Consider the following 21,795-nt stretch of genomic DNA (forward strand, 5'->3'; position numbering starts at 1 on the left):
AACTTTTCACTTCAGATTATCAGAGTAGTAAAATAAATGTACAAAAACTAGTGCCCACCTGGCAGATAGAGAGGTACACAGAAACCCCAAACAAAGCATTTTGATATATATAGAAACTTACAAAAATCTGTTTGTTCGTTGTGAAAATCTTGACTCCACCTTCAAAAATTGTTTCTCTTCTTTAGCTGTCTGTAGGACACCTCATATTTTTTCTTTTTTACAGATGAAAAGTTTTTAGCTGCAGCCAGCAATGTTATAACTTTTTGTTCTAGTATAAAAGCCGTTGGAGCACTTAAAATGCTCAGATAGTTTATCTGTATGTTTCCTTTCAGAAGTTTACTAGGCCAAGAGTCTGGCCACAAGTCAGAACTGCTGGAACTGTTCAGCAGAATACAGATCTCTACTCCAAGTGGCATCCCCTCATGCAATCACATTACAAAACATTGTACATTTTATATTAGCGGTTTTTGAATGGTGTTCTGAGGTTGTATGATAATTTCCCATTTCCCAGGCGTTACTTTGGTATAGGTGGATAGACCTCAAATTTACAGTTAAAATGTTCTCCCTCGATCCCCTGCTTGAATGTATTCACCAGAAATCCAAATGATCATTGGATGATTTTCCTAATCAATTAAGGGAAAATATAACATGCTTCAAGTTAGGTTTGACTTTCATGCAACTTGTTGAAAAATATAGTTTATATCATCTTACCCTAACCAACATTTAGATGACAGAAAACCATCATAGAACCTGTTTTAGTTACACTTAAGAGAGCTTGACAGTAATAAATTAGGTTGTGTGTGTGTGTATAGCTTGAAATAGCTATATTTTATTGTATAATAAACACCCGAATTACCAGCATGTGGAAACTAAAATAAATGTACACTGGTGTTTTTTATATATTATTTGCTACACAATATATTCACTTTTTGCAAAGTAGCATTTATACCAGAGGAAAACTTTTTGCCAGACTGAATGATCTTTCCTGTGTTGGGCCAAATATCTGTCATTATTGTTTAGTCTCTATTCCAGTTTAGTGTTTGGCCTTTGCCGAACAAAAACTGCCAGTCATGCCAAGAGGAAACTAAACACTCCAAAAGTATGATTAACATTAAAGCTATAAAAAACCCACAGAAGAAAAAAGAAAAACCTTAACTTTAACTAGTCTGGTTGTTGTTCCCAAAGTATTGAGGCACATGTGACTATCTCTTTGGGAATCCTGTATTCCCTGGGTGGTTATAGGCAAATAAATGGTAAATGCGATTGTACAGCTAAAGTGCAGTGTTAATTTTTTTATGTTTTAGTGACCATACATCAAAGGGAAAGGAGCTGATCATTAGTTGGAGATGCCCGAAATGTTGATCAGGACACACTAGGGTTACCAATTTTGGGTTGGGTGTATTCCTGGAGATTTCATCACATGAGGTAGCCTTTAATTAAAGAGTCCTGTGGCACCTTATAGACTAACAGACATGTTGGAGCAGAAGCTTTCGGTGAAAGCTTATGCTCCAATATGTCTGTTAGTCTACAAGGTGCCACAGGACTCTTTGCCGCTTTTACAGATCCAGACTAACACAGCTACCCCTCTGATACTTTAATTAAAGATTAATTTTTAATTCCTGGAGACTCCGGGATTAATCTTTAATTCCTGGAGACAATCCTGGAGGGCTGAGAACCCTAGGACACACAAGGAAATGAATGACACATACGTGAATGGATTTTAAGTGGCGGGCTTCAACTTTATTAATTAGTACTGGGGAGGCGTGCTATGTACCCCTCTCTTACATACCAGGCATTTTAATTGGGTCCAGTGCGGAGTTATTGGGCTCCTGCCATATAGCCAGTGATTCAGGGAAGACCCTCCTTGGCCTACCCTTATGACTCAGCTCATTTCTGAATCCTCTTGCCCTCCCCTTTGTGTGTGGGTGGATAAGCGGGTAGCAAGTTGGGACCTCAGTCTATGAAGACTTCAGGTCTCCCCTTCTCCTATAGGTATGAGGCCAACTAGCAAATGTCCAGGTTTCATTTACCTCTGGGAGCTTGCCCTTTTAGTTTTTATCCTCACTGGACACTAGCCTCCAATTATCATGAGTTAAACAGTCTTACCGTTCCTAATATTAAACTTACAGTTCCTATTCCATTCAACTGTGCCAGGGAGGAAAGTGAAAAAACCCACTGGAACTTGTCTAATTTGGCCACAATGAGAAAACTTTTTTCCTAATCCCAAAACAGAGCATCTGTCAGATGTGAGGCATCCTGAAAATCACAGCTCCTGCACTACAACTAAGGGGAGCTCCCCTCACCTAGGCCAATGGGAGGCAGAGGATGTAAGGAGAAGGAGGGGTCAGCCCCTGCCTCCCCCTATATGTGCTCTTGCCTCCCCCTTTGCTTCTAGGCAGTCTGTCTCAGCCTTACCAGTCTGTTGACGCAGGGGTCGGGATTCATTTGCTTTTAAGCTGCTACTTGATGTACCAGAGGACCTTCATCCTTCCATTCATCTGGGAATATAGGCACAGTGACCTGATCCAGACACACTGTCCATATGTATTCTGATGCCATACTGGTCATAGTCCTGCGGTGGGTTAATTTTTCATGGCCTCTTACAGTATGTCTGCACTGCACACGAATCCTGGGCTCTGACTCAGGATTGACCCAAAGCCTTCTTCCATCCAGCATAAATCAGTCTCACTTGGGTCAGCAAGCATTCGGGGCCCAGGTTCTAGGACCTTGGTAGAATAATGGGTCAAAGACCAAGTCCTGTTGTGACCCAGGTGCAAGCCCTGTCATTCTGCATTGTGATCACAGCTCAAGCCACAGACCCAAGTCAGAAGGTCTATGTACTGTGGTATGGACATGTTAGAACTAGGGCTGTCAATGAATAGCAGTTAGCTCACGCGATTAACTAAAAAAAAATTAATTGCGATTAAAAAAATTAATTGTGATTAGTCACACTTATAACAATAGAATACCAATTGAATTTTATTAAATATTTTTGGATGTTTTTCTACATTTTCAATATTTATTTCAGTTACAACACAGCGTACAAAGTGCACAGTGCTACTTTATATTATTATTTTTTATTACAAATATATGCACTGTAAAAATGATAGATTCATAGATATTTAGGTCAGAAGGGACCATTATGATCATCTAGTCTGACCTCCTGCACAATGCAGGCCACAGAACTTCACCCACCACTCCTAAAAAAGACCTCACACCTATATCTGTGCTATTGAAGTCCTCAAATTGTAGTTTGAAGACCTCAAGGAGCAGAGAATCCTCCAGCAAGTGACCCATGCCCCATGCTACAGAGGAAGGCGAAAAACCTCCAGGGCCTTCCAATCTGCCCTGGAGGAAAATTCCTTCCCGACCCCAAATATGGCGATCAGCTAAACCCTGAGCATATGGGCAAGATTCATCAGCCAGATACTACAGAAAATTCTTTCCCGGGTAACTTGGATCTTACCCCATCTAAAAACCCATCACAGGCCATTGGGCCTATTTACCATGAATATTTAATTACCAAAACCATGTTATCCCATCATACCATCTCCTCCATAAACTTATCGAGTTTAATCTTAAAGCAAGATAGATCTTTTGCCCCCACTACTTCCCTCGGAAGGCTATTCCAAAACTTCACTCCTCTGATGGTTAGAAACCTTCGTCTAATTTCTAATCTAAATTTCCTAGTGGCCAGTTTATATCCATTTGTTCTTGTGTCCACATTGGTACTGATAAACAAAAGAAATAGTATTTTTCAATTCACCTCATACAAGTACTGATGTAAACAAGTACGTTTTATTGTGAAAGTGCAACTTACAAATGTAGATTTTTTTGTTTGTTTTATAACTGCACTCCAAAACAAAATAATGTACAACTTTAGAGTCTACAAGCCCACTCAGTCCTACTTATTATTCTGCCAATCTCTAAGACAAACACGTTTGTTTACATTGACAGGAGATACTGCTGCCTGTTTCTTATTTACAATGTCACCTGAAAGTGAGAACAGGCATTTGCATGGCACTTTTGTAGCCAGCATTGCAAGGTATTTTCATGCCAGATATGCTAAACATTCGTGTGCCCCTTACATGCTTTGGCCACCATTCCAGAGGACATGCTTCCATGCTGATGATGCTCATTTAAAAAAATAATGAATCAATTAAATTTGTGACACTACTCTGGCGGGGGGAAATTGTATGTCTCCTGCTCGGTTTTACCCGTATTCGGTATATATTTCATGTAAAATCAGTATCGGATGATGACCCAGCACATGTCCGTTTTAAGAACACTTTCACAGCAGATTTGATAGAACGCAAAGAAGGTGAGATTTCTAAAAGTAGCTACAGCACTCGACCCAAGGTTTAAGAATCTGAAGTGCCGTCCAAAATCTGAGTGGGACGAGGTGTGGAGCATGTTTTAGAAGTCTTAAAAGAGCAACACTCTGAAGCGGAAACTACAGAACCCAAACCACCAAAAAAGAAAATCGACCTGCTGGTGGCATCTGACTCATGATGAGGAAAACAAACATGCATCAGTCCGCGCTGCTTTGGATCGTTATCGAGCAGAACCATCATCAGCATGGAAGCATGTCCTCTGGAATGGTAATTGAAGTATGAAGGGACATATGAATCTTTAGCACATCTGGCACGTAAATATCTTGCGATGCGAGCTATAATAGTGCCATGTGAACGCCTGTTCTCACTTTCAGGTGACATTGTAAACAAGAAGCAGGCACCATTATGTCCTGCAAATCGTAACCAACCTTGTTTGTCTGAGTGATTGGCTGACCAAGAAGTAGGACTGAGTGGACTTGTAGGCTCAAAAGTTTTACATTGTTCTTTTTATGAATGCAGGGGGGTTTTTTGTACATAATTCTACATTTGTAAATTCAACTTTCATGATAAAGAGATTGCACTACAGTACTTGTATGAGTTGAGTTGAAAAAAATTTTTGTTTTTTTACAGTGCAAATATTTGTAATAAAAATAAATATAAAGTGAGCACTGTACACTCTGTATTCAAAATAAATATATTTTAAAATGTAGTAAACATCCAAAAATATTTAAAATAAGTGGTATTCTATTGTTGTTTAACAGCAAGATTAATCACAATTAATTTTTTTAAGTGCTTGACTGCCCTAGTTAGAACATCTGTGAGACCTGAGTCCAGCAATTGTAAACCCAGGTTTACAACGCAGTGTGGACATATCCTTAGTTTTCAGCGGTTGGTTGACAGCACTGCGAATGATTCATATATTTTGTGGGGGTGCTCTGAATCTTTACTTTCTGTTTAAATTTGGACATGTATACTTGTCTGAGATTGTGCAGTAAAGTATTTAACCTGCCTATATCATATGATAGGAATTTCTTGTACATCTAATTTTTCAATTATAGCCTATTTTGACTTGCTCATGTCTGGGAGGCAGATACATGGCTTTTATGGAGGTGTGCATTTTCAGGACACTTTACGGATCTCTTAAAATGTTCAGTTTTCTGCTTCGCTGTCACACTGACAACATGAACTAGTTTTTCATGTCTCTACATCTGATATGCCTTCCTTTCAGCTGCAGTGTGGGCCTGTGGATGATTGAGATTTCCCATTTCCACCATCCAGAATGATTAATTAGATTTAATGATTCTTGGAGGGATTTAAGCAAAATTCTACTAAACTTTCTGTGCTTTGTATTTCAGAGTTGCCAGTCAGTAAACTTGCACAGGAGGATTTTTGTATACTACTTTTGATCTAGTCTCCTCAGAGAGGGTGCTTTGACCTTGTATGTCCTCCTTTTCCACCAATGATCATGCTAGCCTATACAAATGCTCATCCGGATTCTCTAATTCCTTCCGTCTTGCTTGTCTTTGATAAACAGCAGAAGCCAGAACATGCTCCTGTGACCAACTTTATGGCTCCTTTTGTCAAAATGAGAAACCATCGCCATTTACAATATACAGTATCACCATCTTAATGCCATGGGTAGTTATTTTGGTGCATTGCAGTTAGCTAATTGCTTATGTTTCAGTCCTTTATGAAGCAAGGGGTAAAGTGATTATTTTTTAATTAATATAATACCTTTTGAGGAGCTATACAACAAAATGTAGCAACAAAGGACATCCTTGAACCAATTAAAGAAACAATGCAAGTATGCACATATCCAAAAGAAAAATCTGTGTAGAAAAGTAAGATCAAAGTGTAAAATTTTAAATTTAAGAACAGAATAATCAATAGGAGTGTCTGATTATAGAATAATTCCACCAAACTGGTCACAGGTGGATGGGGCCTAATATTCTGACCCAGCAAATGATGACAAAGAAAGAAGTGAAGGTGTCAAATGAAAACACGAATGTTAAGTGAAAGAGAGGGGTTGAACACAAACAAATAAGTAGGGATTATAGAGATATAAAGAGCCAGAGATATTAATAGTTTTTAACCTAAATTGTACATACTACACTTTAAGATATAATCACATGAATAGGGAATAAATGAAAAGCAATCTTTAAAGCAGCATAATATTTAGGGATGGAAACTGAACCTAATATTTCTTTCTATAAATAATACACGGCAGTAGCATTTGAGCCACCTGGTCCACTGCCTTCTCTTGAACATAAAGAAAGGAAGCAGAGAACTCCCCTTCTCTCTCTCCGTCTCCTTTCATGGGGAGAAGCAGAGAAGAAACCTGCAGAATTTAGGCCCTAAAGCTGTAGCCTTAAAGTTGGTAACGAAAACTCCAGTTCCAAAACCAGAAAGAGCTAAATAACTAGAAATGGATGGCACTGCTTTTAAATATTCCTGAATAAGAAACCCTATCACCCAAATACATTCCTTTCTGGGGAGCCAAGTGCATGCAAATGAAATTATGAATAAGACATTATTACAGAGCAGAGGGCTGTAGAACAGAGGGCTCCACAAACTACCCTTGAAAGAAGTAGTTTGAAGAGCTACATGACACAGATTCTTTTTTTCTTCTTTCTTTGAAAACATATGATGGCTTATGTCTTGGTGACCAGTAATGTATTTGCTGTTGAAATCTTGCAGCTTTAACATTGTGTTCTGTGTGCTGTGTTATCTGACAGCTAGTAGGCTACTTCTATTTGCATGTTACTAATGTATTCTTTCCAAAGATGTTGAAAACAATTGATGAGGCTACTGGAGACTTGCCTACTAATCACCTTCCCTTAACAAAAAGCCTTTGAAAGTGAGGAAAATATTTTTTTAATTGAATGCAAATTGGCGTTCTTGAAAACATTTCCAAGGAAAAGAAATATATTTAAATATATGCAAAACACCTGTGTAGGTTAGCCATTTTGGGTAACAGGCATTATTACATTGCATTACAGTGGACAGGCCAAGGACAGTTGAATTTCTCTGCAGCAAGTTGTTAGCAATGAACAAGTGTTTCATTTCAAGATTAAAGGGAAATGGAATATATGAAGAAAGTAAGTTTTGGGGAAGAGAAGGCATGCACTACCTTCCTTGCTGGGACAATGCATCTTCCTCACTGAAATTTGACATACACTTCCAGAAACACTTCATCAGCTTTCAGTCTGACAGGAGCCAAGTAGCCTTTGGCCGAGAAAGTGACTTTGTTCGTCATTTTGTAGATAGATTTGCCATTAAGAAATACGGAAATATTGTGCCCATTTAGTGATGCTTTTCTCTCTTAATAGTTGACGACGTGCTTTTTTATGATTAGCGCTTTTCCTTTGTATTTGCTAACATGGGCTAAGTACACCTTTCGGTTTTGATTAAAGATAACTGGAACTGGTTCAATGTTATTGACATAGTAAGGCAGGTTTCAGAGTAGCAGCCGTGTTAGTCTGTAGCCGCAAAAAGAAAAGGAGTACTTGTGGCACCTTAGAGACTAACAAATATATTTGAGCATAAGCTTTCATGAGCTACAGCTCACTTCATCGGATGCTGAAGTGAGCTGTAGCTCACGAAAGCTTATGCTCAAATAAATTTGTTAGTCTCTAAGGTGCCACAAGTACTCCTTTTCTTTTTATAGTCAGGCAGTTTCCCTTTTGTGTGTGTCGATCTTTCAAACAGTAAGAAGGGAGAATAAAAACATATATTTTTTAAAAGAACAGTGATTTGTAAAATAAAAGTTAAAAAATTGCAGGGGAAGAGAGAGAAGCTGAAACAACTGTAAACTCTCCTTTACAAATTATATTTCAGTTTCACAGTTTTCCTTTCAGGATGACCAATAGATCTTGAATCGCTCTTTCTAGAGGAAAAGTTCTTTTTACCATTATTATCATCACAGCCACAATGCTTTGCTGGGAAGACAAGTTATAATAGATCACTTAGTTGTTACTGAATCACACTTATCTCCACTTCACCTGCTTAACTTCCCATAAACATGCTAAGCACCCCTTAAGAATGCATTGGCCTCTAATTATTTCTTGCTTTATGTATCCCTTAGCGAGCACACATTGGAGAAATAAAATATCTTACTAGTGGCACATACTGTAGTATAACATGACCCAGTGTTCTTTAATTTACTTTGTATTGATAATACAACAACTTCACATTCACTGGAAATCAAAAACTAATACATATTTAAATTTCATGTAGGTAAGGTTAACATTTAGTCATGGGTATTTTTAGTAAAAGTCAGGGACAGGCAATAAACAAAAATTCCCGGAAGCCCATGCACTGTCCCTAACTTTTACTAAAAATACTGCACGTGTGTGGGGCGGGGAGCAGGGGGAACTAACAGTGGTAGTGCTGCAGGGAAGGGGTGTTGCGGGCCACTGCTCTGGCAGCCTTGGGGCTGACCCAGCCCCTCCCTCCCCCGCTGCTTCAGTCCTGGGGCTCCAGGCTCCAGCAGGGGCTTCAGTCCTGCTCCAGCCCTGCCACTGCAGAAGTACAGAGGTCCCCTAAAGTCATGGAATCCGTTACCTCCGTGACAGACTCATACCCTGAATCGTAAGTTAAGGCACCCTGTGAAGTGTTTACTATTAAAAGTAATGGGTCAGATTCACTCTTGCACCAAGCTCTATTGGGCACAGGATGGGTAGAGGGTATTCAAGGAACTGGCTCCCAGATTGTCAAATTTCAATAGCTCTGGCCCTGGCAGAAGGAGCAGCAGCCTAGGGTCTGTACACAGCGAATTTGCTTAGTGAAACTATGCCCTCTGCCATGTACATTTGTCAAACTGGACTGTCTCTATGTAAAAGAATAAATGGACACAAATCAGACGTCAAGAATTATAACATTCAAAAACCAGTTGGAGAACACTTCAATCTCTCTGGTCACTCGATTACAGACCTAAAAGTTGCAATTCTTCAACAAAAAAACTTCAAAAACAGACTCCCACGAGAGACTGCTGAATTGGAATTAATTTGCAGACTGGATGCAATTAACTTAGGCTTGAATAGAGACTGGGAGTGGATGGGTCATTACACAAAGTAAAACTATTTCCCCATATTTATTCCCCCCCCCCACCTCCCACTGTTCCTCAGACATTCTTGTCAACTGCTGGAAATGGCCCACCTTGATTATCACTACAAAAGGTCGTCCCGTCCCCCCCACTCTCCTGCTGGTAATAGCTCACCTTAAGTGATCGCTCTCATTACAGTGTGTATGGTAACACCCATTGTTTCATGTTCTCTGTGTATATAAATCTCCCCACTGTGTTTTACACTGAATGCATCCGATGAAGTGAGCTGTAGCTCACAGAAAGCTTATGCTCAAATAAATTTGTTAGTCCCTAAGGTGCCACAAGTACTCCTTTTCTTTATACCCTTATAAGTGCCCTATAATGGGGCAAGGAAGGGGTTGGTTTAGGAGTCAGCTTTACATTCCAGTGAGCTTTCCACCTTCCCTTCACTGGTGCAGTTCTCTGCTGTACCTGGTTTACAATGGCATCAGTAGCACCATGGAGCTGGGCCCTTGGCAGAAGGGGCCCCAGCCTGCCCCACTTGAACTACACCCTGAGACCCCGCCAGCCTGCTGGCTCTCCCCACCACACACACCCACCACTTGCTTCTCTCGGCCATCCGAGAGCTCCTTTCCACCCTTGGACCCACCCACCAGCTTCTCTCTGCCACCTGGCCACCTCCAGTTCCGGGCAGTCTCTGTTTCCCAGAACTGAGCCACCTGTGACTGGTGCAGAAGCCTGGTCAGTCTCAGACAGTTTTGGGAAGAGACAGTGTGGGAGTCTTGGCTGCACCCCTCCAGGTAAGTGGGTCCTGAGGGAGCCCAGCAGGGCAGATCCTGGCCTGGCTGATCATGCCACTCCAGAGGGCTGATCACACCATTCCAGAGGCTGGAGCGATTCCCTGCCCCGGGACCAGCCCTGGCTGCACTGCCGGCTCAGCCCAGCAGACACAGTTGCTTTCCAGCGGGGCCGGTGAGTGCGGCCAGGAGGCAGGGTGTGGGTGAGTGGGTCTATGGGATGGGGCCTAGGCTGTAAGGGGGCGGGGAAGATCTGTATGTGTTGGGGCACTAGGAAGTGGGGGTTCTGTGTGGGGTGCTGGGCAGTTGTGGTGGAGCTGTGGGCAGGGGGGCGCTGGGAGGGGTGGTGTTATGTAGGATGCTGGGCATTTGTGGCAGGGTTAAGGGGGAATGGAGGGGACTCTGGCCTTAGGTGGTCTGGGGGTGTTCCAGTGTTGGGCAGGGGGGCTGTGTGGCGGCATGGGCCTGCCCCTGAGGGCAAGGGACATGCTGGCAGCACAGGGCCAGGCAGACCATAGTGCATCTGGCAACTACTGGTTTGTAAATAGTGTCTTTGCACTGGGCTGGGTGGAGTGGGGCTGCCCCTGCCATGCTCCTTATTCTTTCTCCTTTGCCCTCTTGATTCTTAATACTCTTTCTGTTGTAGAGGGGAAGGAAAAAGGAAACTTTGCCAAATCTCTGCTCTGTGTGTTGTCTTTTTCTCTCCCACCATTGCCACCCTGCTTCTGTTCTAAGACTTTCCAGGCTGCAGCGTGAAATTGACAAGTATCTGGTCAGTTCCCACTTCCATAGATTTTGAGCACTAGTCAAACTGACCTGCTTCTTGTTTGGTGGATCTGCTGTTCATAATGCAGTGAGCAGCTGAACCAGGGTTGGGTTCTCAGTTCTGCACTGCTTAGTGGGGGGTAAGGGAAGAGGAGAGAGACTGCTCCTCACACCATAACCCAGAAGAAGTATGGTATTGAGTACCTGCCTCTGCTGTTACTTGTAGCTTTCCACACAGTAGGCTGTTCAGTGCCCTGTGTGAAATAACTTTGTTTTCACTTTAGTTCTCTGCAGGCTAATCTCTGTATCCCCAAAACTACCATCATACAGCTGGCACTAACTTGACAATCTCAGCAGAGAGAAGGATGGAATTGCTCTGGAGCCTGAACTCCTCTATTCCACTGAAGGCAGGCAGTCCAGATCAAGTTCCAGCTGTGGTCAGGAAAGTGTGGAGAAATCCCTGTGGATGCTTTTCTTGGACTGTAGATAAAGGTCTTCATTGTCCATGGCTATTGATCTGATACCTCTTATAGAGGCTATATTATAACCCCATTCAGATTTCCCTTCCTCTCCCAGAAAAGAAAAACAAAACAAACCTGAACTAATACCTTGCATAAAATTGGAGTCCAGATAATGTTTTGAAGCTCTTGTGCTTAAAAATGAAGCAACAATAGTTAATGTGTTTGACAGATTAGGTTTTTCCCTTCCCCCACATTTGTTGTTGCAGTGTCTAGTGGTCTAGTGTCTAACAAGCCTTCATGGAGGAGGTAAAGCTGGAAGTGTTGCACGCTGATGCCTCCCAATGACCAATTTAAAGCAGCACATCCAGGCTGTTTCTGAAGCCTCCTCCCCCATCCGTGAAATGGATAATTTTTCAGTACAGCTGTGACTGAGTTAAGGTACATCAGCCCAATAGCTGTAGATCTTAAGCCAGAAACCATTTGCATATCTTCAGCAAGTAAAAACCAGTTATTATTTGATCTAATAACTAGATCAGCCTCTTAACTGATGCGCTAGTGAGTGTCCTGAGTAAAATTCCCAATCACAGTTCTTGTGGTCACATACTTTCATGCATGTGGTACATAATTCTTTTGTTTTTAATATGTTGGTCATAAATTCCACAGGAGTGGAAATAATAATGGTGGAGGCAGGGGTTCTCAACCTTTTTCTTTCTGAGCCCCCCATGCTATAAAAACTCCACGGCCCACCTGTGCCACAACAACTGGTTTTCTGCATATAAAAGGCAGTGCCAGCGTTATGGGGTAGCAAGCAGGGCAGTTGCCTGGGGCCCGATGCCACAGGGTGCCCCGCAAAACTAAGTTTCTGAGGCTTGGGCGGGGCTCAGAGCCCAGGGCTTTGGCTTTCTGTCCTGGGCCCCAGTGAGTCTAATGCTGGTCCTGCTTGGGACCCCCTGAAACCTGATGTAATGTAATAATCTTAAGGTGAAATAATTAGAAATAAAAAAGTAATAGTGTAATACTGAATGTCAAAGCACAATTTTGTAATAACTGGAATTTTAATACACTTTGCTACATTGGTTGTAACTTAACCATATATTTTTTTTTTTACTATTTGAAAAGTTTTGGATTTCTCAGGGGAGTAGATTCCTCTCTTCGGTACATTTCTTTTGTAGTCTTTAGTAACTTGTTTGCTCTTGTTCTCGATAACATTTTTCTTGCCTTGTCACAAATATGTTTTGTTAACAAAACCAGTACCCAAAAAGAATAGGTAAAAGTAGAATCCTGTTTTAAGTGACCACCCAAGGGCCCAGCAGGCATTGGTTACCTAGCAGAGGTAGTGTTTAGCTCAAGGTTAGACAAATTAGTTTCCAGATGGGATATTTCACAGTGGTTTCTTTAAAAAGCAGACTTCTGATGGTGATCCTTAGTGTGGTTTTCACTGTATTACTAACAAGGTTATGTATAAAATTTTGATTAAAAATTGCTTCCATATAAATTTGCCACCTACCTACAGTGACTTTATTATGACTATTTAATGATAATAAGTAATGGGAAAACTACATTTTGATGCTCAAATATATTAACCCTCCCCTCACAGGAATAGCTGCTGTACTTGTGGAAAAACTGGACATTTGTATACATGAATGGTCAGGCACGTCTAAAGCTGTATTTCTGCTCTTTATAGTATTTTAGAATTTAAAAAGTTGATTCCACATCTGTGAAGATTTGAAACTAATTTGTTAAATAAGTTCTTCGTGTCTAGGTTTCCAGTTTAATCTAGAATATTAGAATCTCACACTTCTAGCTGTGAGCTAACAATTGTGGGGGGAGGGAAGTACAAATATAACTGAACACATTGGTCATTTTACAGAAAATAACAATACTCCTGAAAGAGAAGCAGCTTGGGCAGTTTGTGAGCAGTGTGTTTGTCTTGTCTGTCCAATATCCCCAAGTACTGTCTATTTGTTTTAACAGTGCTTTCCTAATGTAGCACAAATTATACATTATCTGTCAATAACAAGACATTGCTCTTTATCATCCCTTCATCTGGTTCCTTTCTTTCTAAACAGCATGGCATGTGGGTGCACGCTTTGTAGACTGTTGCAGTAGATTTTTGTTAGGCTTTTGGAGGTGATGATGGCTAAAAACTAAATTCTGCATTTAATTACAGTTAATAATTGTATCTAAGGTATTTAAGGACCTTTGCTTCTATACAAGCATTTGAAAACACTCTGATTTTACTAAACAGCTCACTTTAAACTGTGTATTTTAAGATGCAAACTAACATCTTCTAGATTAATGTAATGTGTTGAATTTTCATCTTGTCTGGAAAGTAGATACAGATTTTTTTTTCACACTTGGAGACTTGAGGGGCTGGTTCACAGCTATAATTTTCCTGTCACTGCATTGGCATAGCAATGCAGCCAACTGCTTTGTCATTATACTTGTGACTGTTTAGCCAAAAATTGTCTGGAATAGTAGTTAATAGAATTCTGCTCTTCCAGTAGTTCCTTGGCACTGCCAGTGTAAAATCAGCCAACTCTTATTAATATGGATAGAGTAGTGTTTAGCTTGAAAAACAGCAGTTTATAATACTTTTCTTTTCTTTCAGGGAACCAGTTTCCTCCTGTTGCTGCTCAAGACCTTCAATTTGTTCTAAAGGCTGGATACCTTGAAAAACGCAGAAAAGGTAAAGTAAGCTGGCTTTATGAAAAATGTTCATATTAATGTTACCACACAGCCCTTTCTATGCAAAAACATTTATTCTTAAGGTAAAAAAATCACAGAGAACGCTAACAAACAATAGAAGAACCTAGACGCATGCTAAAAAGCTTACCAGAGGTCACCTCAACTCCAGTCTGAGACTCTGGTAGATGTCAGTCTTCAAAACCAACAAAGAGGTTTTCCCATGGTTACAAGTACATAACTGTCTCAGATTCAGAACTAGAACAACCATAAAGCATTCAGCTTTTCCTTTATACAGCTTGGACCATTGATCGTGGCTTCATGGGTAATCAGCAGACAAAGGCCTACTCTTCAGGGCATAACTTAAAAAAGTTAGGTTTTTGCATAACCAGAAGTGAAGAATTTGCACTCACCTCCTCCTGGATATTACTCAGGAAAACCACTAAACACTTTTTGTGCCAGAAGTCCATTCTTGTCTGGCACATCGTTCAATATAGTCCTTTGAGTCCCCAGGTTTCACATCTGTCACATCTTCCCCCTTCAGAGGTTAGATACAATCCTAGCCCATGATAACACATAAATCATTCACTGAATACAATGGATCCCAAATATATTCATAATTAATTCAATAAGGACTCCCAAGGATATGGCAGGAAATTAACATATCTGTCACAACACCATTAGCTAAAAGAGGAGACTTCAAATAATTTGTATTGTGACATACAAGAAAATAATCATGGTTCGTTGTCAACTGAGGAGCCTTGTGATGGGTCAATGAGTTTCTAGTGTGACACATAATTCAGAGATTTGTGGGTATTTTTGAAGAATGTATGTAACAATGTGTATGTTGACTACATGTTTTGGGGAGCATCAAAATTTATTTTCCTTCAAGAAAGCAAATATTGAGCTTAGCTTTGGTTCAGTCAATATTTACCTTGATTGAATAAATCCTTGTGTTTTCACCTTAACGCCTGTTTAATGCTGCGTTACAACTGTAGAAGGTATTTATAAAGTTGTTCATAGTTCCTGTATATTTAATACCTCACAAGACTATCCTGTCTGTACTGTTTACCATCTTCAAGTTCTTTTTTGTTCTCTTCTCCTTTTTACTCCAAGTTTTCCCTCTGGACTGCATACAGCTACCTCTTTTCCTTTTCTCGCCTTTTGAAGAAAATACACATTGTATATATATTTCTGTTAAATATATGTAGTAAAAGCAATCTAACATAAATTGTATATTAATTGCAGACCACAGTTTTCTTGGCTTTGAATGGCAGAAGCGTTGGTGTGCTCTGAGTAGAACAGCCTTCTATTATTATGGAAGTGATAAAGGTATGAGTAACTACGTTTTAATAGTTTATCATTCTCTTTCTTTTAATATGTGGAAAAATAAGAAAGCTTTAGGAGAGGACGCCGAGAAGCTAAGTCCATCTTGAGATAGCAAATTAATCTTTTACCAGAATAGTTAGCTTTTTCACAGTGCTTTGCGTATTGAAAGCATTGTACAAATATTAACCCTCTCAACACCTCTAAGCAGTGTGTTCATTTTTTCTCAGATGGGAAAACTGAAGCAGAAAGGTTAAATTACTTGTGAGGCTACACTGTGAGCCAGTAACAGAGCCAGGATTAGATCTCATAGTTGTCTGGCTCGTACACCCATTCTCAGTTCATTAGATCACAATTCTTTTTAGTCCAAATCGTTGTCCAATTTATTTAAAAAAAAATTGTTTTCTCTACAGTGTGGTTCTACCCTTAAAAAATGATTCTCTAACAACTGCATTTTGGGGTTCCATGTTTCTGTCTCAAATATTCCATCTCAACCTTGTTGAGTACACAAGTAACACTTCTTATCTAAAAGCCAACCCTGCACACTCAAACTGGGGTCTTAAAGTCAAACTGGCTTCTTCTGTGAAGATACATAAAAAGGAAAGAATTAAGCTTGACTTTAAGACCCAATTTTGAATTCGTAAGGTTGGCAGTTTAGTAAACATGTTTTTACTTGTCTGCTGAACAAAATTGATATGGAAGCTTATGACAGTAAATATAGAATTCCACAAAAACAGTTATTCAGAGCACAGCTATATCTTAAATTTCTTTCCGGATATTGTATGAAAGTTCCACTTAAAGTCCTTTGAGTGCCCAATGTTGTCTTAGTTTAAGGTTTTGTGCCTCCTTCCTCATTCTTATTTGACATGAGTACAAATAAGAACAGCCATACTGGGTTAGACCAGTGGTCCATCTAGATCCGTATCCTGTCTTCCGACAGTGGCTAGTGCCAGATGCCTCAGAGGGAATGAACAGAATAGGGCAGTTTATCTAGTGATCCATCCCCTGCTGTCCAGTCTCAGCTTCTAGCAGTCACAGGATTAGGGACACCTAGAGCATGGGGTTGCATCCCTGATCATCTTGGCTAATAGCCATTGATGGCCCAATCCTCCATGAACTTATTTAAGTCTTTTTTTGAATTCAGTTACACATTTGGCCTTCACAACATCCCCTGGCGATGAGTTCCATGGGTTGACTGTGTATTTATGTGAAGCAGTACTTTTACTTTTGTTTTAAACCTGCTGCCTATTAATTTCATTAGGTGACCCCTAGTTCTTGTGTTGTTTGAAGGGGTAAATAATACTTCCTTATTCAATTTGTCTATACCATTCATGATTTTATAGACCCCTGTTATATTCCCCCCCCAATCATCTCTTTTCCAAGTTTTTTTTAATCTCTCCTCATATGAAAGCTGTTCCATACCCTTAAGCATTTTTGTTGCCCATCTCTGTAGTTTTTCCAATTCTGATCTATCTTTATTGAGATGGGCAACCAGGACTGCATCAAGGTGTGGGCATACCATGGATTATATAGTGGCATTATGATATTTTCTTTCTTATTATCTATTCCTTTCCGAATGGTTCCTAAGATTGTTAGCTTTTTTGATGTCTGCTGCACATTGAGCAGATGTTTTCAGAGAACTATTCACGATGATTCCAAGATCTTCCTTGAGTGGTAACAGCTAATTTATACCCCATCATTTTGTATGTATAGTTGGGATTATGTTTTCCAGTGTGCATTGTTTTGAATTTATCAACATTAAATTTCATCTGCCATTTTGTTCTCCAGGCACCCAGTTTACCGAGATCTTTTTGTAACTCCTCACAGTCAGCTTTGGACTTAACTATCTTGAGTAATGTTGCATCATCCGCAAACTTTGCCACCTCACTGTTTACCCCCTTTTCCGGACAATGTACGAATATGTTCAACAGCACTAGTACCAATATGGGTCCTTGGGGGTCCACGTTATTTACCTCTCTCTGCTGTGAAAACGGACAGTTTATCCCTACTCTCTGTTTCCTGACTTTTAACCAGTTACCGATCCATGGGAGGACCTTCCCCCTTATCCCAGGACTCCTTACTTTTCTTAAGACCCTTTGGTAAGGAACCTTGTCAAAGGCTTTCTAAAAGTCGAAGTACATTGTATCAAGTGGGTCACCCTTGTCTGCATGTTTGTTGACGCCCTGGAAGAATTCTAAGAGATAGGTGAGATGTGATTTCCCTTTACAAAAGTCATGTTGACTCTTCCCCAACATGTGTGATAGTTCTAGGGGTTTTTCTATAGTTCCAACCAAGTTGCCTGGTTCCGAAGTTGGGCCGATTGGCCTGTAATTGCCAGGATGACTGCTGAAGTCTTTTTAAAAAATCAGCATACATTAGCTATCTGCCAGTCATTTGGTACAGAGGCTGATTTAAGCAATAGGAAAGGAGTACTTGTGGCATCTTAGAGACTAACCAATTTATTTGAGCATAAGCCTCGTGAGCTACAGCTCACTTCATCGGATGCATACTGTGGAAAATACAGAAGATGTTTTTATACGCACAAATCATGAAAAAATGGGTGTTAATCACTACAAAAGGTTTTCTCTCCCCCCACCCCACTCTCCTGCTGGTAATAGCTTATGTAAAGTGATCACTCTCCTTACAATGTGTATGATAATCTAGGTGAGCCATTTCCAGCACAAATCCAGGTTTCCCCCCTGCCCCCCCCCCCCACAAACCCACTCTCCTGTTGGTAATAGCTTATCTAAAGTGATCACTCTCCTTACAATGTGTATGATAATCAAGGTGGGCCATTTCCAGCACAAATACAGAGTTTAACAAGAATGTCTGAGGGCGGTGGGAGGGAATGTGGAGTTAGGAAAACAAGCTGTGTAAGCCGTAGGTTACATATCACATTCACATATCATATTGATCATATGATCACATATCATATTTCTGCATTTCATATTTGAGTTCCTTCATAACTCTTTAATGAATACCATCTTGTCCTGGTGACTTATTACAGTTTAATTCATCAATTTGTTCCAAAACTGCCAATATTTGACACCTCAATCTGGGACAGTTCTTTAGATTTGTCACCTAAAAAGAATGGCTTAGGTGTGGGAATCTCCTGTGCCTTCTCCACAATGGCCTTGTCTTTCCTGAATGCTCCTTTAGCACCTCTATCCAGTTGCCCCACTGATTGTTTGGCAGGCTTTCTGCTTCTCATATAGTCTTTCTTCTTCCCCTATTTTTGCTATTTGTTTGTGTCTTTTTCTAGTTGCCCTTCAGTTTTTTGGGGGCCTGTCTAATTAAACTTTTACACTTGATTTGCCAGAGTTTATGTTCCTTTGTATTTTCCTGAGTAGGATTTGACTTCCAGTTTTTAAAGAATGTTTTTTTTTTGTCTCTAACTGCTTCTTTTATTCTATTTAGCCTTGGTGACATCTTTTTAGTCCTCATACTGTTTTTTGTTTTTTAATTTGGGGGTATATTATATAGTTTGAGTCTCTATTATGGTATTTTTAAAAAGTTCCCATGCTGTATTGCAGACATTTCACTCTGGTGACTGTTGCTTTTAATTTCCATTTTACTATCCTCCTCATTTTTATGTAGTTCCCCTTTTTGAAGTTAAATGCTACTGTGGTGGGTTTCTTTGGCATTTTCCCTTTACGAGGATGTTAAATTTAATTTCATTATGGTTGCTATTACTGAATGGTTCAGTTATATTCACCTTTTGGACCAGATCCTGTCCTCCACTTAGGACTAAATCAAGAATTGCCTTTCCCCAAGAAGCAGTTATTAATGGGGTCTAGAAATTTTATCTCTGCATCCTGTCCTGAGGTGACATGTTCCTAGGCAACATGGGGATAGATGAGATCCCCATTATTACTGGGTTTTCTGTTTTTTGTAGCCTCTCTTTTCTTCCTGAACATTTTACAATCAATATCACCATCCTGGACAGGTGGTCAAGAGTATATTCCTGCTGTTATACTGCTATTATTTAAGCATGGACTTACCCGTAGAGATTCTGTGGTACTATTTGAATAGCCTGGTAGCATTGGTCTTATTTCAAGTGTTGCATTCCTTCACTGTGCTGATCCACCTAATCTCATCTCTTCTTTTTTAAAAAAATACAGACGTAGAGGGTCTTGTCTTATCTCAATGCCCAAAGGATTTAAGTGTACAATTTTCCGCTTGCTACAATTCCCTCTTCCTATTCTGACTATGATGCTTTCCCCATTTCCAGAGATTTTAAAGGTATCTGTTAAATGTTCCCTTATTTCCTTTGCTGCTTCCGTTGGAATTCTGAGAGAGAGTCTCTGTTTCTGAAGTTTGATCATTCTTAAAACATTTTTGAATGTCCTGAGGTGATCCTGGCTTGTTTCTTTTACTATTTTCTTCCCCTAGAAAATGATCTTGGGGGTTTTTGTATCAGTTCTCCATAGCTTCGTTTTGTGAGTTGAATATATAATTGAATGTATTAGTAACAGCAACCTTTTACGTCAATACATTTTTTGCAGTCTCTAAGACTATTGTGTGAGGTTTTTAATTTCCTTGCAGAGCCTCTAGTCTGCTACTATTATTGCATTTGTTTCTCAACACAGACTAAAATATAGGCTTCTTACCAATGTTAGCCACGAGGTCGGTCAAGTTTGCAGTTATATGAGCAGCCTTAGCTCTGGCAGGAAACAAACCATATAAAATAAAGGAATACAACTGAATGCAGTCTGAATAGATATACCCAAGATATATCTATTTCTCTTTCCTTCATTGTGACTACCCATAAAGGCTAGATCGTGTATGATCGTGTAGATCAAATATGTTTTTAATCCATTAATTTTAAATTCCTCTGAATACTGAGAAGTGTGTCAAGTTAGCTCTAAAGATCCACCAGCCTTGTCTTCAAGATGTTCTTAACCACTACTGTATATTCATGTCCTCTGTTCAAAACAATAAGCACCAACTCTGGTGTTCGGAGGATTTCCTCTAGCTATAGTTTTATATTTAGGTCACAGATAACACTGTCTAAGTATTCCATTGAAATCTACTGCAAACAAAAGCAGACAGGCCAGGAAGAGACACCACAATTGTGTAATGACCAGTCAATAAGCCCACATTCTCCCTACTTATCAGCTGGATGCACATGAGTTTGAGATTGGTTTGCTGAGAATACATGCTCACTTACAACTTGGTCAAAGATTTCTTCTTTCTTAAAAGCTCATGGCATATAGTTTTGCCTTTAGCTACATGTTTGCAGTTCCTGTTGATTTTAATATGGGGGGGAGGGGGTTGCACGCACAACCAAACACACAATTTAGCTCCAGATGTACACATTTGTATAACACCTAGTACAACAGGACCCTGACTGGGACCTTTAGATCCTACTAAAATATACTTAAATAGTAATAATTAAACTTTTGAAGTCCAAAGAAACATGAAAGGGAAGAAAATATTAATCAAGCAGAATGTAAAACAGTGGCTCAGAGTCTCTGGTCCAGCTGAGCTATGTTCTGTGCAGCACCAGAGGTAAGAGAAGGTGGCTTTATGGCACAATTCCTCTTCCCTTATCAGCACCCAGTGCAACTTAGAGCAGTCGTAAACTTGTTCTAAGTTTGTGCCCAGCTTCTTTGGCCCTGAGGAGCCATTCCAGCAGTCATGTCATCAAGGTCATCATGCTGCCTTTAAAGGGCCCATAGTGGGCCAACCATCTGGCCCAGTAACTTCCTACTTTTCACTTCAACCTATAAAATGTAAACTGGAATCCTAAATAGTATGTCTTCAAAATTTGCGTCCACTGGAATTTCACTCCATTTTCTTGAAGATTAAATTTAAGGCAATATAAATCCAGCTCGGTTTAATCTAGTCCAGATTTTCAAAAGTACTCAGCAGTTCCCATTTTTCTCAATGAGCTCTCTTGAAAATCTGGCCATAAAAGTACCATAGCTCGTTTCCCTCAAATGATTATTTAGTCAGTGTACTATATATATACAGCAGATACATTTTTAAAGTGCCACAGACATGATTTGATAACTAAGTTTTCTATCAGCATTTTCATGATACTGTTAATTTGGGTTGGGGTAGTGTTTTGTTTTTTTTAGGGACAGGGAATGTTAAATTTTTTAAAAGACACTTGTAACAAGGCAGTAAAATTTTTGCTCTTGCTTTGGCACCTTTTGTAATTAAAAAAATGGCTTCATACTTTTTTGATCTTATAAAAGAAATGCATTCTTGCACATACGTCTAGAAAGGACTGTTCCAAAATTTTAAGTTTTAAACCATTTGGGATGTTCTAGCACTTTAATATTTAGCAAGCATGTTTACTGTATATATGAGACCTACTTTAATACGAAACAATGTAGGACATTGGAAAGAGTCTCAAAGATCTGGGAGAACCTTAA

General features: G+C 39.8%; 1 protein-coding gene across 2 annotated transcripts in view; it reads left to right on the forward strand.

The window, feature by feature from the left end:
* SKAP2 (src kinase associated phosphoprotein 2) overlaps positions 1–21,795 on the forward strand; it is a 149,887-nt gene that overhangs the window by 83,803 nt on the left and 44,289 nt on the right. For both annotated transcript variants that reach the window (XM_073333650.1, XM_073333651.1), the window contains exons 5-6: positions 14,013–14,090; positions 15,335–15,418. In XM_073333650.1, the coding sequence (XP_073189751.1) occupies positions 14,013–14,090; positions 15,335–15,418 (162 nt within the window). The remainder of the gene's footprint in view (positions 1–14,012; positions 14,091–15,334; positions 15,419–21,795) is intronic.

Source organism: Lepidochelys kempii, chromosome 2 (assembly GCF_965140265.1).
Source record: "Lepidochelys kempii isolate rLepKem1 chromosome 2, rLepKem1.hap2, whole genome shotgun sequence".
In the NCBI taxonomy this organism is placed as follows: Eukaryota; Metazoa; Chordata; order Testudines; family Cheloniidae; genus Lepidochelys; species Lepidochelys kempii.